This window comes from Corylus avellana, chromosome 4 (genome assembly GCF_965113065.1).
Source record: "Corylus avellana chromosome 4, dhCorAvel1.hap1.2, whole genome shotgun sequence".
In the NCBI taxonomy this organism is placed as follows: Eukaryota; Viridiplantae; Streptophyta; class Magnoliopsida; order Fagales; family Betulaceae; genus Corylus; species Corylus avellana.
The window spans coordinates 27476997-27497132 of NC_142493.1; the positions used below are offsets into that span (position 1 = coordinate 27476997).

A 20136-nucleotide genomic window follows, 5' to 3' on the forward strand; every position below is an offset into this window, starting at 1 on the left:
AAAACTATTAATTAAATTATTAATGTCTTATTTCTCACGCAACATCTCTTCCCAAGACGCTGTGTCATTCACTTCTCATTTATTAATTTATGAATATGTTCCTCACGAAACTATTTTCCAATATGTCAATGGCCAAGTTGCAGAGTTTTTATTAACATGAGATATGCGCTTACAAATCGGAGGCAATTCAAATGTTGTAAAAAGATCATAACCTTCAAGAAAATTATGAAAAGTTTGAATATGTCCGAGCTGAAATGTAAAAGCCAGGGGATGATCTTCCCCCTCATCAGCTGATGCCCAACCATTATTAGCTTCTCAATCAATATGAATCATTGTTAACAATGATTCATATTTATATCCTTATATGTTCACCTTTATTAATTTTTCACATTTTTTTTCAATCTCGATCTTCTGTTTCTAAAATTATCCAAACATAATTTCGGTAGCTTTTTGTTTTTTGTTTTCCAAATTCTGAAAATATATTTTTGAAAACAAAAAATATCTCTCCCTCTCTAATTCTCATACGTGCTTGTAAACCTGTCTAGTCCAGCCCATAGTTGGGCCTACAGTTCGAGAAGCTTACAACAGGAGCCGGAGGGAAGGGCGATCGTTTGATTGTTGGGGTTTGGGTTGGGTTAAGAGTTCGATCGCTTTTCAGCTTCGTAGTTTGGGCTTGGGTCTACTAAGAGGGAAGCTCAGCTTGGGTTTCGGTAGGTTTTCCAACTATGAGGCTAGCAGATGGGCTTCGATCACCTAATTTTATTGGGCCTCATGATTGGGGAGTCGATAGGTTCCAACCGGATTTTGTCGTTTCAGTATTTGGCATGAAATGGAAGAGCGTAGGGTAGAAGACAAAGATGGCAGAGACGAGAAAGAGGGAACAGGTATTGGCTCCGGTTGTTTGTGTTTCACGTGAAATGTTTTTTTTTTTTTTAATTATTAGAAAGAAAAAAATGATTTTTTTAAAAATACTTTTCTATGTTTGACTCTAATGGAGGAGTCGCTGAGCTGAACTCTGGGTACAAAGAACTGCACGGCCATTGGAACACCAAAATGGAGCTCATATATATGTTGCTGGAAGATTAGATTACTATTGAAATTTTGGATATTCAATATCGTAGTCAAAAAGTACGCAATAGAAATCACAAGTGCAAACTGCACAAAGCTACGCTCGTGCCATGCCACGTAGAAGAGCACTACTCCAAAACCTTTCCCTGTCGACCCGGAGCCTCAATCAGGTGCGTATCGGTGCACGGAGTCCAAAAGCTCCCGAACTCCCACGCACCACATCATCACACTCACACATGACGCAGCTCTTATTGTCCGCTCTCGCACGGCACCGACTTCACGCTCTCAACTCTCTATCTATATTCCACTTCCTCTCTAGCACCTCTCTCTCTCTCTCTCTCTCTCTCTCTTTTCGATGGCACAGGCCGAGCTGCAGGGAAGGCAGAGGAAGACACCGGAATCACCTGAGAAGTACGATGTGCTGGGGGAGGAGATGGATAGGCATAGAAAGAGGAGGAAGAGGAGGAAGCGAGGGAGAGAAGAAATGGTTGAAGATGTGGAAGAGAAGAAAGAGGAAGAAGAAGAAGAAGAAGAAGAAGAAGAAGAAGGGGTTCTGCGAAGGGACCCATTGGAGGTGTTTGGTACGGACATAATGTTAAAGATACTGAGTAATCTCGACGCACGCAGCGTGGCACTGTCTCTCCTCGTCTCCCGTGGCTGGCACGCGGTTGCCTCCAGCGACCGCATCTGGGGCGCCAAGGTCGGTACCCTTTTCGTTTTCTCTCGGTTAATTCTAAAAGCTTGGATTTTTTGTGCATATCTTGTTTTGTTGGTACAATTTGGGAATTGGGTTGTGATTCTTTCGGCTGTGTGGTTTGTTGTTTATGGGTATTTTAGACAAAAAAAATGAGATTTTGAGAGTTGGTTTGATTTTCTTTTTGAAATTTGGTTTGTTAAGATTTGGGAAGAATTGGGTTGTGATCCTTTGTCGGTCTGGTTTGTTTCTAAGGGGGTTAGATGTGTCTGCTCTATTAGGTACTTAAGCTAGACGATGAGATTTTGAGAATAGGATTTTGATTCTCTTTTAAATTGGGTTTGTGCCCAGTTGAGATTGGCTGCTTTGGTTACATACGTTCTTTTGTGATTAAGCATTACATTGCTGGAGATAGGGTTATGCTTGATTATGGTTTTTTGAGGTTGGTTAATATCCATATGGGTTCTACTTTAGCTTCATGATTGAGTTCTGTGCTATCTACACGTTAGCGGTAGATTTTTTTTTTTGCCAATTGGGTTCTTTGGGAGTTCAATTCCGGAGAAAAGTGGGTTTTCAATCCTTTTATGATTTTGAAGCATACCGTATTGGCATTTGGTGGCTGTTAGTTTTAGTGCCTCGTTTCACAATGGGTTTTCATCGTTTGCGTTGAGGTTCTCATTTTTTATGTGTTATTGTTTTTTCCCCTATATTTGATAGCATATTAAGTGTTAATATGAATTTTGAGTACGAGTTTGTTCATCCCCTTCTTTTTCATATTTTAAAATGCTCCACCCTCGACTGGCCAGTTTTTATCTCTAAATCTGTAGTCAATCTTAGGCAGCATGCTGTTAGGATGGTGTTAGACATGGGTTAGTGGTCAAGCCTGCTAGTCCTAACCCGACTTTTGGGTAGTCTAAGGTTGTAGGCTCTTATGGCCTGGCAGGCCTTAACCTGAGGCCTATATAATTTTGAAAGTCACAGCCAGTTTCTAGAAATTCAGTCAACCCGTGATAGTTTGCCTTCAATATTTGTACATGACTCTGCTTTATTCATATGAGTAAGTACGTGTTGTTCTTTATCCCAATGATAGTATAGTAATCTACTATATAAGATTTGGAAAATACTAGGCTTACAAACACATTTTACAAAAAAAACCTTTTACATTGATGTGGCACAACATGATTGGGTTTCTCAAAATTTGAATTTATCTCATATCCAATCATATTGTGCCATATCAGTTTGTAAAAATTTTTTTGTAAAATGTATTTGTAAGCCTAGCATTCCTCAAAAAGAGCAGTGATAAAATAAAGCATTGGAAATATGGAACTCTGAATCTGTCTGGGACTAATAAAAAAGAGAAGTAAAAAAATGTGATTTTGGTGGGGGGTTGACTATGGGGTTTGTAACTTCGTGCAGTTATGGTGGAAAAGTTTCTTGCATACCTTCCCTTAAGGTCAAGTTGGATTATATGTATTTTATAAATGACAAACGTGAAAGAACTCCATAAAGAGGATGATGCCACTTAAACAGAATGTTATCTTTCATAAGTCATATGATAGTGGAGGGAGGGATCAAATGCAAGTTGTGCCTTTATATATTATCTTATATTTACTCAAATCACAAATTTTGATTGCTTATTATAAAGTCTAGCAGTCTTTGATTTACTATTGTAGCAACAAGTTGGGTTTGGTGACATGAAGGTTTTAGAGAGGATCAAACTAGTTTTGAGTGCTAAGGGAAGGAGGAATTTTTTAGCACATATGAATAGGATTGATGTCAAACTAATTTATGCATTTGAGTCATTACGTGGTTGGAATTTCTGTGCCTTGGCTTATGATCGCAGAGGTGGCATTTAGAATCTAAGATTAGTTTGAGGAGGTAATTAGGTTATTAAGGAGCCTTAGACATGGGCAATAATATGTTTTTTGGCAACTTAACAATTATACCAGCCTCAACTTGGATCTTGCCTATTTTCATGACACGGTAATGGTATCAATTGATCATGAGATTTGGTGTAACATAAAATGTGAATTGAAATCAATTGATAGAAGCAACTTAAGTTCATTTTCCTAGTCATAAACTTAAGGAATGTAGTAAGGAAGATTCAACCACTTTTTTTTTTCTCTCTACATCTTTTTCAGTTGGAGGAACTGTGGCTTGGGAAAGCACACATACCTCGCCTGTCACAAATCCGGGGATTATCCAAATTGGCCGCTTATTCATTAGCTGTCATGGATGGCAAGCGTGTAACTATTCTCTTTATCTTCTCTCTCTCTCTCTCTCTCTCTCTCTCTCTCACACACACACACACATTCATGCTCGCACAGAGGAGCACATGAAGGCATGCACACAAACACCTACATGCACTGACATAACATATCTGCATCCATGCACATGTATACCTGCAGTAGTACAAAAATCTCATCCCTGTTGTACCCATTGAATTTTTTTTAAGGAGCATTTTCTGACTGGCCTGTTCCTTTGTTATCAGACCCGTATCATGAAGGATGATTTGTGTGATCATGTTTGGGAGTTTCATTTTAACAAGGTATGTGCTTTCTATATTAGGTCGTATCATCTATTTGAGTCTGTTCGTTGACATGGTACCTTTATATAACATGTTTATGGTAGAAAGGTCTAATAGTTGCAAAGGTCAAAGTATGGTTTTCCTTGGTAACTATTCTGTTGATGTGAAGTTTGAAGTTCATTGATGTATTACAAAAGAGAACTAATGAATTGTTTTAGATATTTTTCCTTTATCATAAACTGAAAATTTCATATTCAAATATTAGCATGACTCTGCTGATTAATTCCAACTACTGTCAAATTTCCCCAAATGATTATGTAAGGGCAAAAACCATATATTTTACATGATTTACTCCATTGAATCTTTAAGTAGAGCAAACTTTCTCGAGTAAGCATTACCTTTCATAAACATAATTTCTCTCTATACCCATGGTTATTACCAGATTTTCTTATTATTTGTTTCAAATGTTTCATGATATTCTTCCCCACTAATTTTCAAACTCTGGTATATCTCCAGCCTTGGCCAGCTCATATCTCATGTTTGTCACCCTGTGAATAGCAATCTCATAGTTTGCACGAGTCCAATTGCCACTCTTTTGTATGAAAGCCTAATGGAACCTATTAATCTGACAAAATATCACCATTTCCTCAGGGGGCGCCAGAATATTGGAGAAATCTTGATCCTTTTTGGAAGGGCACTGGCCCTCCCATGCGCCGGTACTTCCATCCAGATGGGAGCCAAAGTGCAGATCCCGGTGACAAGGTATGGGGCGGTCATGAATGCTGTTACTTGACATTCACTAGTATTGTTGGTGAAGGTAAAATCAGGGAGCACTATGTAAGGATCAATCGATGGCCAAGATTGTCTGTGTCTCGGAAGCAGGATTGGAGCTGGGAATTGTCAAACCATCTTTATTCCTACTCGAGCATCCCTGATGCTGACAAGGAAGGTGGGACTGGGCCGCTTTATGGAGTAGTGTAAATTTATAGATAAAATTAAGTTGTAGGGTTTGCTAGATATCTGCCAACGAGTGTATATATATCATAAGGCGTTTGTAGTGTTGTGCGAGTTATAGACGAATGAGTGCATATGTTGTTTGTGCAGAGCGAATAAACAATACCATTGTAAATTTTTCTTCTGTTGTGACCCAAACAGCAGCCAAGTTACAGCTTGCTTGGATATCCTTAATATAACTTACTTTTTCCATTTAATGCTCTTTTTCTCCTCCCAAGTTTTTGCTGTCAATATGTAGATTGGTTGTGATTTCTCATGGTGCTTTACTCCTGTTCGAAACGTGCAGTGCAATTGCACTGATCATCATGTGGAGATTAATCTAAACTAGTGAGAATTAATCGCACTGGCCTTGATGGTTGATTGTACATAAACATATTACTCAGCCCTTTTCTGGCATTGATGTGTTTTTTGTACATAAACATTCAATCTTGCAGCAGCTTTGTCTTTCCTAGTGGCAACTTCAGTCACCACCAAACTTGGTGATCGACACAAAACCACCGTCAAAACCTGCATCGATTATGTCTAGGGCCACCACATCCACCGGAATTTAAAGATAAAGATAAAGAGCACACAACAACATGCGGCACTAAACAATAGCTGTTGGTGGTGTTTGCAAAGCAGGTAAAAACAAAAGGTTTCAAATACATTTTTATTTTCACTGGAACTGTGTTCAGTATGAGCAACACAAGAAACTTGCTTGAAAAATAACAAACTCTTGACGACTAAGCATCATCCACAAAAGCAACTGCAGTTGGAATACTATTCACCAGACATCGGGACGGAGTTCACCAGTTGCTGGGGGTACCCATTTCCCAGAGTTGTATACATTTTCACCAACTTTCCAACCAGGCACGTCCTTCATTACTTCGGCCTCATATTCAAGATACTTCTTCCACTCTTTGACAAATCTATAGTAGGCAGATAAACAGGATTAGTATTCTGAAGTCAGAGGGCTTAACATACAAGGCATTGGTGGTGGAAGAAGACTATTTGATATGTTATTTGCTTACCTTTCGTCTTCTTCAGCTTGAAGAAGAGGCAATATTGCTCTCCGGGAAGCATACTTTTCTTCCTTCAGCGCTCTACAAAATGCACATGTTTTCAGCAAAGGGTAAATCATTTTTCAAGGAAACCTCATATTGGAAACAGAGTCTTGCCCCCTTAAATTTAACATTAAGTCCAGCTACAAAAATTTTATTTCTTCAACCCAAACCCCATTCAAATACATATTCAAAAATCAAAATAAATAAATCTATAAACAAAATTCTTCTTATAGAAACTCAATTCTGAATAGGGAATTGAAAAACCAGATTTTATGGAGAACAGCAATGGGTACTGTTAGGAGAGATGACAACTTGTTGAGACAGAGAGCTTCGTATATTTCCCTCTATAGGAGACAATAGATGTGATCAAATTTCTTAGAAGAAATCACCAAGTTGAAGCTTTGACTTTATGGGGAACTTTGAATGAATAAACGAGCTTAACAGGGTACATAGCGGAGGAAGCCAAGCCCTGATGAATTGACAGTGACACAGAAGATAAGGAAAATAGTGGAGGATCCAGAGCCCAAGGTTTAGTGCACCAAGAAAATTGAAACGTGGACTTTTTTTCTATAAGTAATTGGCAAATATTATTAAAAACATAAAGGTACCCCTAAGTACACAGGAAATATACAAGAGGAAGCACCTAACTAGAAGGGCATAAATGAAGGGATAATTTTTCACAGGAAATATTACAAAATGTTGCAGATACAGCCACCTAAATGGAATCCAAAAAATATCATGTCTGACCACCAATGAGATACACTCACTATGGCATCAATCACCGTAGGGCATAGAGTACTATATAATAGAAGGCAGCTAACAGCATTTTCATGCTTCCTCTGGGAGAATTCAGTAAAGGATCACAAGGAAGGCTGTCATAGGATAGGAACACTGTCCTGGAACTGCTGTGCTAGGACACGACTATGACCCCTTCTGTAATTGACTCTTTTTTTCACCACAACAGCTCTATTTTAAAGCAGATGCAAGTTCTTTACTCCTTCAAGTTCTTTACTCCTTCAAATACCTACCCCAAAAAGATTCTTTAAAAATAACAAAAAACAAAAAGATGCTCTTTTGTAGGAATGAGCAAACCCAATCAAATGTACATTTTGAGATCAAGAATACAATTATTTTACCTTTTGGTTTCCAGTATTTCTTAAACCACCATATTAGTGTTGGAATCTCACCATGATACTAATATACCATTATGATGATCACTCTAGTTAAAACCAATTTAAGCATCAATAGTTCCAAGTGCAGAGAAATGATTACCATCAACAAATGAATTTGCCCAAATCAGTCACTCAATGGTAAAGGAGTTAAGAGAATCACCAGATCATGGTCAACCCAGGTAACCATAATCACTAGGCCATGACTCATGATTGCCCGTACAAACATAACATCAAATGCCCATATTTTCTCGGATTACTTTCTTGCGAGTGCTGGTAGCGCTACACCATATTGGGCAATTAAGAAGAGCTTCACCGGCTCACCACTTGCTTTGTGTTGCGTAAGACATGGAGATTTACAGCAACTAGAGCCTAAGTGAACCTTCAGAAGCATCATAACATTTGGCTGTTTATTAATTGCAGATACTTGTGACGAGAACTTTGACAAAGGGTTCTTCATCAGGGACCTTTTGTTCGCCTTGCAACATATTATATTTCATTTTGGGGAGTACATAATCTCCTTGGAGTTTGGTTTTGAAAACAATTTATATCCTGCGATTCTAATTGTTTCAACTAAAACCCTGAACTTCCATCCATCCCTCTGTCCATCTCTATCAACTTGACCATAATACTACACGTGTTTGAGAAAATCATACTAAAAAAACAGCTCCATTTCAAAGTTACGGGTTTCAAGAGGACTGAAAACCGCCTTCAAAGCCACTTTCTTTCTGTGCAATCCCTCTCTCTCTCTCTCTCTCTCTCTCTCCCTATTCAAGAACCCCAACCACATGATGCCCTTGATATGAGTTACACCTTAGTTGCCGACCTGCAATTCAATAGGAACATGCTTCCAATCACATCTTCCTTATGAATGAAGAAGTTAATGCAGATACCAGATTCTTCAAGGTGTGACCTGAGCAATCAAATCAACCCTCCGCCCAGTATGCATCTAGTTTCACTAAGATTGATTTCATGTTCACTATTCTTGTTCCGAGTATCTTAATTTCACTCATACTCTGAAGCTTTTATTTAACAACCCTAGTTGCAACTCTCAGTATGATCAAAATAAACATGATTTACTAGTAACACGAACCAAATACATTTAAAAGAAGAGTAATTTACCGTAAACCCCTGATCTTAACCTATGAGCCCTAGGCCCACCATAAGGAAACACAACAAAAAAAGAAACCAATGTTTGATCTTATCTCCTCTATGCTAATTTATCTACCCAACTTCTTAAATTACTTGAGACAATAGCCTCGATGGTAGACACCCACTCCTGAAAAAGGAAAAAAGAAAGTTCATTTGGCAAAACTTTTTAGAGGGTGTTTTTTGCCTTCTTTTTTATTTTATTGGTAATGTGGCAAGTAGTTTTGAGTGTTTTGTGTTTTGAGTTGCTTGTTAATACTTTTGCTTTGTTACTAAAAAGAAAAAAGCTACTCTAAAAAGCGTTGCCAAACGAGCCATTTTGATGGTTTGTTAAACGTTGATTGGCTATAACTTCACGTCAGTGAGGTTGAAAATCATGATTGCATTTATATAATTTGTATTAGGATTATAACAACTCCTTTGAGTTTGGGTGAAGCAATCTGATCTTCAAAGATGATGGGGACGGGAAAGTGTTGGGCTTTTGAGGGAAAAAAAAAATATTGGGTTGTTGTACTTGAGTAAGTTGTTTACGTAATATCTAGAAAAAAGGTTTATGGTCTTCATTTGCAAGAGTTGGGGAGTGAGGAATTCATAGTTCATCAGAAAGGATCAGGTGTAGGAGTTTTATTAAACATTTTGTTGGAGGAATTTGAATAAAGATAAAGAAAATAAATTTGAATTAAAAAAGTTATTATACTATTGACATTCCAAAGAAAAGTTCTGCGGTTTCGACAAAGGGAATACAGTCAGCTCCTACATTTGAATGACTCACATCACACTGCACATTACAAGTCCCATTTACTTCTTTACCAAAACCCAACACACAAAACCTCATACCGGATTGATAGCTAACCTCAAAAGGATACAATTCCAAAAGAAAAAGGACAATTGTCTAAGAATTGCAAAAGATGCTAGCCAAAACAGAAAAACCCATAAGACCCACCTCATTTCTAGTACCCATCACAAAGAACCACCAAAACCCAGAGCTCTTTCATCATTAATATCAACAAGAAAATCAACAAACAAAAAGATCTATGCTCCACTTACCATACCCCCACATCTCCAATCGACCATTTTCACAAAACAGCCAAAACCCAGATAAGAAAATCATTGAGCAAAACAAAAATATCAAAATCAGTGACAATGAAGAAGCTGATGATGGTGGTGATTGAGAAATGCTGACCTGCGGATCTTGTTGCCCTTGCCGACCTGGTACATGCCCCAGGAGAAAGCACCGAAGGCGGCGAGGAAAATGGCCACGGCGCTGGGTCCCTTGTTGGGGATCCTACGGGCGTACCGGACCGGCGGGAACCCGCCCGGAGGCGGCCCGTCTTGGAGGATCGGCATGTCCTTCACGCTCACCATGCCTGGCTTCTTCCTTATCGCTGCCTCCGTCATCTTTGGTCTCTCTCTTTGTCGAATTTGGTAGAGAATGGAAATATGGGAGTTCCGAGCAGCTGAATGGATGGAGATTGGAGAAGAAGCTGAGGAGGAAATGTTCGTAACAAGGCTATGTGTGCAGTGGTGGTGGTAGTGTGCTGGAAGGTCTAGGAGAGTGAGATATTGGGTCCAATTGGAAGGAGACAGGTGGCATTATAGATTATCTATATAGATTATCTAAGGAAAACTACTTTTACCCCTCCAACAACAAAAAAAAAATACCCCTAAAAATTCCTAAATTACAAAAATACCCTTACAATTGAACCAAAAAAAAAAAAAAAAACAAAACAAAAAACCAAACAAAAATAAAACTAACTCAACTTATTTTTTTAAAATTTTAAATTCTTTTTACTTTTTTTTTTTTTTGGATTTTTTATGGGCATTTTTTTCTTTGGGGGGCAAAAATGAGACATTGCAACTCTAAGTACTAAATTGGTAGGACACATTAACCAAGTTAAAAGATTGAGGAGTAGTTTGCAAATTGAGGAGTATAGAAAGTATAACTTCGTTGTGCACTTAGATCAAACCTTGTAGAGAATATTCAGCTTGAGGAGTGACCTAAATGTTCATAGTGAAATTAAGGTAAAAAATAATTTTACTATCACTTTATTTCACTATTTCTTAATCATTGAGTCATCAATTTAATCTCATGATTATTCTCATACTCTTGAAATCAAATTTCATTGAGTACACCAAATTTGAATGACTCCTTATTGAAATACTCAAGTCAAAGATTTAGAATAATTAATTTCTATTAAATTTTATTTTAAGGTGTTTCACATCTCTTTGATTTCAATCAAAGTATCTCAATGAGTAATGCTTCCACAATGTTACATGTGATCATCTAATACATTGAAATTTTGATCGACTCATAAATGTATCAAAGTGTATATTTCGCATCTCTTTGATTTCACTCTTAAAATGTATCTCACTCATAAATTTTGATCGTACTCCTTACGCCTCCTTGGCACGCGTGTGCTACACATGCCATCCCTGGGGGGGGGGGGTGGGGGGCGCGGATGCATATTATTTTATTTTGAGGTATTCCCCATAATATGGGCGGGTTCTTCTCGTGAATGGCATTGATTCAACCTTTTTCAGTGCTACCATTGTTGTTGAGGACTTTCTTCTGATGTGCTATTCCATCATTTTTTATTGTGGAAGTTCGGGTAAGGTTGAGGGGCCGTTCAAGGTTTGTGCCATTTCTCATGCCTTTTGGCTATGCCATATCTTTTATGAGAAGAGTCGAGGGGCCCTCTAAGGTTCGTATTCCTTCTCATACCTCAAACAACCTAACTGACGACCAATTTTCTTGATGTTTATGCCAAGAATTTATAGGGTTATGCCATTCAGTTGACACATTTTCTCTTTATTTAGTCGTTACTGCACTTAATTGATTGTATTGAGCTTATTGTTGGATTGCCCATCTCTTTTTTGGGTTTTAGTTTGCTGTATTCTTCCTCTTTCCCCTTCTTGTGTATATTGCTCATAAAAATAAAAATAAAAATAAATAAATAAAATAAAATAAACAGAGAAACAAATGTTATGTGAAAGCTTTGAAGCCGAGCTAAAGAAATGTTAAGTGTATTTGACTATTTTACTACATGGCTTTTTCCAACTGACGTGGCAATGCAACGTTATATTATCATGTCACTCACTAAATTGAGGTGATAGTTCATTTGAAATAAGGGTGTCACGTAAGCTTTAAAACAACTCCCATAAAAAGTAACCAAAGAGTGATTGGATAACTACTTTTATCTACTCCAGTGGGTTGCCAACCACCTATTTTGGGGTAAAGGGGTTGTCGGCTATCCCTACTAAACCTTTAGATTTGTTGCACCACCCTTAATCTTCAATTTGGTGCATAATAAACCGCACCAGATTAGGTCTACTGCTCAAAATTATTGCAATTGATGGGAATTCAAACTAACCAGGATCAATGAACAAAAACTCATTTTTAAGAAACTAGCCACTTATGTGCATTTGACAATTTGGAAAAATGGAACCTAAATCTCTAGCTTTGTTCTCATAGTTGCCAACAACCCTTTTAGAGATTGTAATGGTTGCTATATTATTTATTATTTATTTTTTACTCTAAATATGGACTTACAAAGCTTTTTATTTGGGGGGTCCAATGAAATAAAAGGTTTAGAAGTCATAGAGAAACCTTAAACCACGTTAAGTTAGTGGTGGACTAGTGGTAAAAACATGATACTCGCAATCGCAAGTAGTGAGTACTACGCCGAAGTCCATATAAAACAAAATAAAAAAACACAAAAACCCTTAAACCCTAGAAGCTGCCGGCGACTGCTTCTAGACCCTTCATTTCCTTTTAAAAGCACCACTCCTCTCCCACGCTTCTCCTGATCTGTCTCAGTCTCTCTTTTGAAGTCTGCCATTTCTCCCATCACAATCATGTACCGCTTCGCCTCAAGCCTCGCCTCCAGAGCTCGGTACGCGCTCTTTCTCCTTCCGTTCCGATTCCTCCTGTTCTTTTTCCATCTGGGATTCTCTCATTCTTTTCTTATTCCATTTGGTTCACGAGAAAATGTGATAATCAATGTCTTGGATATGGTTTTTTTTTTTTTTTTTTGGTTTTTCATAGTTTCGAGTTTAGACACGGTAAAAGTTAGTTACTTTTTTCTAAGCAGCATAGCAACATGGTTTCGGCGTTCACCGTTCTTGGTTTTTTCTTTTTTTTACCTTCTCAGAAAGCAATAAGAAAGAAAGTTAATTTCTTGGTTTTTCTATTTGGGTTTTGCAGGGTCGCTAGGAACGGTGCCCAGCAGGTCGGAGAACTAGTTGTTGGGATTTCTTTAAGCTGTGGAACTCCTACGATTATATGTGCTAATGTTTGTGTTGATCCCCTCGCTTTGTCGTATATAGGTTGGTAGCAGATTGAGTTGGAGCAGGAATTATGCGGCCAAAGACATCAGATTCGGAGTGGAAGCCCGGGCTCTTATGCTTAAGGGCGTGGAAGAGCTAGCCGATGCTGTCAAAGTCACCATGGGTCCTAAGGTACTCCATATCTAGCTAACAAGATCATTCCTTAATTGTAATCTCTAACTTTTTCTGTGTAATTCATATCTCAATGCCATTTATAGATTATAATTTTTATAAGCATTGGTGTTTCTGCTGGTTTTATGCCCCAAAAATCTTTTTTTTTTTTAAAATAATGACTGTATTCTTTGTTGAAATTTGATAATCTCCGGGTTTGGGTTTCTTATTAATTAGGGGAAAATTCACTTTACTCCATGAAATTTTAGGAGTTTTTCAATTCGAAACCCAATGTTTAAAAATTGACAATGACCTCCTTAATGTTTCAAAAATTTTCAATTTAGACCATCCGTTACTAATTTCTGTCTAATTGGATGGAAATCATCCTACGTGTGTCTCATGTGAGATTTTGATGCCCTATATTATAATTTTGTCCTCATTAAAACCTATAAAATTACATAATTACCCTCATTTTATCTAATTTTATAGGTTTTAATGAGGGCAAAATTGGAATAAAGGGCATCAAAATCTCACGTGAGACACACGTGGGATGATTTCTGTCCAATTAGACTGAAATTAGTAATGGAGGGTCTGAATTGAAATTTTTTGAAACATTAGAGGGGTACATTGTCAATTTTTAAACATTGTGGTTCGAATTGAAAAATTCTTGAAACTTCAAGGGGTAAAGTGAATTTAACCCTATTAGTTAACTTATTGAGCGAATGCTGGAGATATAAGTGTGACTGTATGTTGATGTTCTGGGGGGGGAGGGGGGGAGAGGACTTTGGCAGCGTAAACGTATACTTTCTTTTTACTATGTACAGAAACATGTAAATTTATTGTCTTAAGCAATATTGGACACGAAGAAGCAAAGGTTTACTTAATGCATGCTGTAAGGAAGGGTGCATATTCAAGAAATTTCTGAGAATGATCTTCTCCATTTTTCTCTTGGCATTTATGTTGTTATCTTGTAGAAAATTAGGGGAAAAAAAAAGGTTTAAAAAAAAGAGTAAAGTTGCCTGTTGTTTGAAGTTCTATGAATCTGCTTTCTTCGCTAGTATATTTTGAATCCTGGTTTTGTTTTGTTAGAACCTTTTCTTTTCCTAATGTTGGAATAGTCAATGTGGTTAAGTGTTGACATTGGTGTTTTGCTGTCGAAGGGACGTAATGTGGTAATAGAACAAAGTTGGGGTGCCCCAAAAGTTACAAAAGATGGTGTAACCGTTGCAAAGAGCATTGAATTCAAGGACAAAGTCATGAATATTGGTGCCAGCCTTGTGAAACAGGTTGCAAATGCCACCAATGATACAGCAGGGGATGGTAAGGTCTTCATCCCATAGAAGCGTTTGGTGGAAACTCAGATAATTATACTGTGATATTTCTGTTCGTGTATCTATGTTGTTTGTGGTTATTGTTAAGAATCGCTTGGCTTGCATTCTTATACATGGTAGAAGATTTGGTGTTCTGAATGTGGGAGTTGTGTTCGAGATGCGTTGCTGTGTAACTCTTTTCTTTCACCCCGTTAAGCTGAGTAATGAGAACTGTGAGACTTTTCAATGTGTTTGTAGGGACAACCTGTGCTACAGTACTTACCCGAGCAATATTTGCCGAAGGGTGCAAGTCAGTTGCTGCTGGAATGAATGCAATGGACCTAAGACGTGGTATTACCATGGCAGTTGACGCTGTTGTTACACATTTGAAGAGCAGAGCACGAATGATCAGCACATCTGAAGAAATAGCACAGGTCTGTCTGAGGCTTTCTAGTAACTCAGCCTTTTGCAGCTTGAGTTCCTTAGTGCTGAGGGTTTATAAAAGTAAAAATTGTGAGGTTTAATCGAAGGTCGCCGGTGTATAAATCTAATGTGACAGGTTGGGACAATATCTGCAAACGGAGAGAGAGAAATTGGTGAGTTGATTGCAAGGGCCATGGAGAGAGTTGGCAAAGAGGGAGTAATCACAATCCAAGTAATTAACTTATTATTCATACCTTGTATTTTCTAGCTATCAATGCCAAATCTTCTTCCTTTTTTTTGGGGGGGGGGGGGGGGGGGTGGGGGTGTTCTCCTCCCTTCCCCTCCCTCTTTGTGTCAAACGATTCCCAAGAAGTGTGGGTCTTACTTTCTTTAACCATTGCAGGATGGAAAAACATTGTATAATGAGTTGGAAGTTGTTGAGGGCATGAAGCTAGATAGGGGTTACATATCCCCTTATTTCATTACTAACCAGAAAACCCAGAAATGTGTAAGTTTTTACCTTTTCTCATGGCACAAATGCCTGGTTATATAGACTTGAAATTGCCGGGTTGCGTGCTCACCAGCTGTCCAAGTAAAAAAAAAAACTTGGTGCTGCTTCAGTTTTAAAGCAATGTCTGTGGCTATTTGTTGACAGGAAATGGAAGACCCTCTCATTCTAATTCATGAGAAGAGGATCTCAAGTTTAAATGCTATCGTTAAAGTATTGGAGCTGGCTTTGAAGGTGAGTAACTTCTGGTGAATCAGTTTTATTTGGTTCCATATTTACCAATTGATGTATTCTGCTCACACTTACTTTGTTCAGAGACAAAGGCCCTTACTAATTGTTGCTGAAGATGTGGAAAGTGAGGCTTTGGCAACTCTTATCCTGAATAAGCTTCGTGCTGGAATCAAGGTTGGTTTTTTTTTGGTGGTTGGCAGTATTTCTTGTTTCCTTTTTGATTTACTCTTGATACAGTGGTGGTGCTTTTTGCTAAACTGATGTGAATGTCGTTGCTACAGGTTTGTGCTATTAAAGCTCCTGGTTTTGGTGAAAACAGGAAAGCTGGTCTACAGGATCTAGCTGTTCTTACTGGAGGAGAAGTAAGTCTACCGCCCTGTATTAGTTTAAACCTCTCAATTTTTTGATACCGCATGACCCTGATCTGTGTTAGCTTTATATTTTAGCTTATTACCGACGAGCTTGGCATGAATCTTGAAAAAGTGGATCTGGATATGCTGGGCACGTGCAAGAAGGTAAGCTTGAATACCATTTGAAGTTTATATGTGTACTCTTATCTCTTTGACCATGGATCTTTTAGTGGAAATTTTTATTGATGTGTGCAATTCTGATTGACAAGTTTGGGAGATTGGACTTTTACTTGAGGGATAGATTTGAACTTTTAATATAGTAGACAATGATTCTCGAAGTAAATTTTGATTGATGTGAAATTCTGACTGGCAAATTTGGAATAAGTGTAGATGTTAGCTCTTTATCATCATGATTTTCAGAGGATGATTAATGGTTTTTGTTTTAGGTCACAATATCAAAAGATGACACTGTTATTCTTGATGGTGCTGGCGACAAGAAGGGTATTGAGGAAAGATGTGAACAGGTTTGTCTCAGTACCTCCGAGACTTTGTTTTTCCATCCCTTTTTTGCATTATCTTATATTTGAACTGTGACAATTGATTAATTGTTATTCTGTTAGCTGAGAAATATATTCCTAAACAAACTTAATTAGATCTTTTCAGATCCTAAGTTATTGATGTCACCAATAATTGTTATAACAGATCCGGTCAGCAATTGAAAATTGCACTTCTGATTATGACAAAGAAAAGCTACAGGAGAGATTGGCAAAGCTTTCTGGTGGTGTTGCTGTATTGAAGGTCTGGTTACTGTTATATTCTAACATTCTATAAACTGTCAGCTAACTAATACTCCAACAGCTTTTGCTGGTTAGGCTGGCTGATCTTTATCTTGTGTTGTCTATGCACATTCTTGGGTAGTGGTGTAATGGACCAAACAATGGTTGCAATTTTCTTTATTTGCAGATTGGAGGAGCTAGTGAAACTGAAGTTAGTGAGAAAAAGGATAGAGTGACAGATGCCTTAAATGCCACAAAGGCAGCTGTAGAGGAGGGTATAGTACCAGGTAAACCGTTTATCTATTATTTTGTAGATATCTGGTTGAAATTCAAAATCAGTGGACAGATCTTACAACGGTTTTCCATCTGCAGGTGGTGGTGTTGCCCTTCTTTCTGCATCGAAAGAGTTGGATAAGCTGGAAACTGCCAACTTTGACCAGAAGATCGGCGTTCAGATTATTCAGAATGCTCTGAAGGTTTGTTTCTTATAGTTTTCGGAATCAAGTATTTGAGAGCACTTGGCTTGGTGTTGGTGACATTTTTGTCTAATAAGATCACAAAGTTTATTTTTTTATTTTTTAACTCCTGCAAAACAATTGTGTCAAATACAGTGAAATCTCTCTTTGGCATCTATGTGTGCAATAGATCTTCTGGTGTGTCTTAAGCTTGAAAGTTATGATTTTTATCTGGTTATCTGGGCTATTTGTTCCTATTTGTTACTAATGCAGACACCCGTGTACACAATTGCTTCTAATGCTGGAGTTGAGGGGGCTGTTGTTGTTGGTAAGCTGTTGGAAGAAAGTGACCCTGACAAAGGCTACGATGCAGCCAAAGGTCAGTGAATTCCCCAGTATATCATCTATCTCACTAGGTTGTGTATTCATTTGTACTAATTTGGCAATTGCATGAGCAGATGAATATGTTGATATGGTCAAAGCTGGAATAATTGACCCAGTGAAAGTAATTAGGACTGCTTTGGTTGATGCCGCAAGGTAAAGATTAAAGACCCTCCTGTTTATGTGTTAACATGGTATTTGTAATTGAAAATTTGTGTTAAAATCTTTGCTCTTCGCCTTCTGTTTTCAGTGTGTCGTCTTTGATGACAACCACTGAAGCTGTTGTGACTGAAATACCAAAGGATGAGAAAGAGGCTCCAGCAATGGGTGGTGGCATGGGTGGCATGGGTGGCATGGATTATTGAGGACCCTTCCTAGTCATCCAACTGGATTTTTGTTTCTTGTTTGGTTTGTTCATGGTATCCATGTAACCATAGTAAAAAAAACAATGTAGGTAGCTTGGTGATTTAGGACAAAACTTGTGATTGTTGCTCCGCTGAGGAATCAAGATGTATCGGGACTAATTTTTTTTTTTTCCCCAAATAAATCATTGTTTTCCTTATATAATTGGGACTTGAAGGTTTGTTTTGTTAGGTCAGAAGATGTTTTTCTGTGTGCTAGATTGTGTTTTTTTTTAGCAAGTAAATCCTAATGAAAAAGATGAAGATGTTGATTCTTGGAGGCTAATGGGAATTGGGTTTATAAAAATACATCAACACTGACCTGGAAATATCATGATAATTACAATTATTCCTCCTGAATGCAGTGGGGGAAAAAAATATTCAATTCAAAACAAACACACAGATAGTTTTACATTACGAACAATGATAGTATCACATCTATTCTCCCATCATTTCACAGTCCTGTACTTTTCATTGATGCTGGAAAGAAACAAGAGAACAAGAAGATTTATAAACCAATCTAGAACAGTAAATCCAAAAAATGTCCTTGTCATCAAATATCCTCTTCCTCTGCCGAACAAATATTAGGGACCATTCCAAAAACACCTCCATCGCTTAAGACCCCAAAATCAATTGACTCAACATTACAATTACTAACCAGTAACCCATTTCAATTGTTATTGATAGATCCAGAATTTGCACATCGGGACTGGGTAAATGGGTTGATGATCACATGCAAAATAAGAGAAGAATTATCGGAGTGGCACCGGCCCGTAGCAGGATTGGACTCCGACAACAAAGTCAGTATTTTTGGCTTCAGGGGAGAGAGCTTCTTAAACCCTCTTGAACCCTTTTGAGCTCTTGTAACAATGGGTCTCATATTAGGTTCTCTTGGGTCTTTCTTTGGTCTCAATAGCAGTAAACCTTCTATTTGACCGGGTCTTAGGTCTTCGATCATAGGTTTATTTTCTCTACCCATCAATTATCACCCTAATAATCTTGCCAACTTTCACCAACCCTAATCCAAGTCATATATATATATATATATATATATATATATATATATATATATATATATCCACAAGTTCACTTCTCACTCGAAAAAGACACACCTAAACCCAATTATGAGGTACCTAATAGCACAGTAATACACATTTTATACTGCAAAATCTAGCTCACTTCACGGAATCAAGTGCATGTTTTTTTTATTATCTATTAAAAAAAGGTGCACACAAGGACACTGGAAATAGTAACGTTGTCAAGTAATGCAGAAAGAGGAAAAATAAGAAACAAGCACATGGGTTGAAGGAGCAAGCAGCCGCATAAAACTAGTCAAGACTAATACGCAAAACCATGAAACTCAAAATTCAGCTTAATAAATATAAAATAACGATCAAAGAGTAGTAGGAGACCAGGCCAGCTAACGTGATAGGTGTGAAAATTAAGGAACAAAGCAAAGCAGATTATGGTTTACCCTGTATTTGGGGTAACTGCATTTTTAGGCCTATCAAATTATAACGTGATAGGTTTAGGACATGGACATCCCAGACAGAATTAGTCCTAATTGGAATCCCAAATCTCCTTAATTCTAAAATTGAATTTAAAATTAAAATTTAATTATATTTTAATTAATCTGTCTTTTCGTGATTCTTATTCTTTTTTATATTTACTGATAAGGCTGACTGAATATGGTGTACAGCTTTTGAAATAGTCACGAGGACGCGCCACCGCCATTACACCCCCAACGGTCAAATAGACGCGTAGTAGGATTGGGTCCACAGCGTCTAGAAACCTGGAGGGCATTTGGGTTTGGTCAATGTGGCTTGTTTGTCTTATACAACTTACTCCTTTATTTTTTAATCAAACAATCAAAACCACCTTTACCTATTTGATTTAATGCCACATTCTAATCCTGTGATTTGTGTGTTAAAGATCGAATTTTTTTGACAAATTTAAATGTTTAATTAGCTGAACAGCTTTGTTAATGTTGTTTGATTAATTCATTCATATGAAGCCTTGCTGTTTAAGTTATGTGAAGAAAATTGTGCAGCTCAAACGTGTGGTTAAACAGAAATACACGAATGGTTCCCCAATGTCCCTTTACAGGTGCTTTCTTCTACTTTGGACTATGTTGAGGTCAATGAACCTGGGAGATGCTCCATGCAAAAGTCAAAGTGTTTGTGTTTGGGCATGTAACCAA

At 37.7% G+C, this 20136-nt stretch overlaps 3 protein-coding genes across 4 annotated transcripts; 2 read left to right on the plus strand and 1 right to left on the minus strand.

Annotated features, from left to right (window-relative positions):
* Positions 1-1159: 1159 nt before the first annotated feature.
* On the plus strand, positions 1160-5500 carry LOC132177123 (uncharacterized). Of its 2 annotated transcripts, XM_059589343.2 has the most exons (4): positions 1168-1768; positions 3904-4008; positions 4254-4310; positions 4941-5500. In XM_059589343.2, exons 1-4 carry the CDS (start codon positions 1424-1426, stop codon positions 5268-5270), a joined length of 837 nt encoding a protein of 278 aa, XP_059445326.2. In that variant the 5' UTR covers positions 1168-1423; the 3' UTR covers positions 5271-5500. The 2 variants fall into 2 exon arrangements, with proteins under 2 accessions (XP_059445327.2, XP_059445326.2); XM_059589344.2 differs by lacking the exon at positions 3904-4008 and having other exon boundaries at positions 1160-1768.
* A 425-nt stretch (positions 5501-5925) lies between these two features.
* On the minus strand, positions 5926-10180 carry LOC132177124 (GRIM-19 protein). Its single transcript, XM_059589345.2, has 3 exons — positions 9848-10180; positions 6314-6385; positions 5926-6211 (listed from the first exon to the last, which is right to left on the minus strand). The coding sequence occupies exons 1-3, from the start codon at positions 10060-10062 to the stop codon at positions 6067-6069; spliced, it is 432 nt and encodes a 143-aa protein (XP_059445328.1). The 5' UTR covers positions 10063-10180; the 3' UTR covers positions 5926-6066.
* Positions 10181-12355: 2175 nt separating this feature from the next.
* Positions 12356-18139, plus strand: HSP60 (heat shock protein 60). The gene is made up of 18 exons (XM_059591550.2): positions 12356-12557; positions 12869-12893; positions 12991-13122; positions 14262-14421; positions 14670-14845; positions 14971-15066; positions 15238-15342; positions 15490-15576; positions 15658-15747; positions 15855-15935; positions 16020-16088; positions 16370-16447; positions 16626-16721; positions 16887-16986; positions 17072-17175; positions 17428-17533; positions 17613-17691; positions 17786-18139. The coding sequence occupies exons 1-18, from the start codon at positions 12520-12522 to the stop codon at positions 17898-17900; spliced, it is 1737 nt and encodes a 578-aa protein (XP_059447533.1). The 5' UTR covers positions 12356-12519; the 3' UTR covers positions 17901-18139.
* Positions 18140-20136: the final 1997 nt, after the last annotated feature.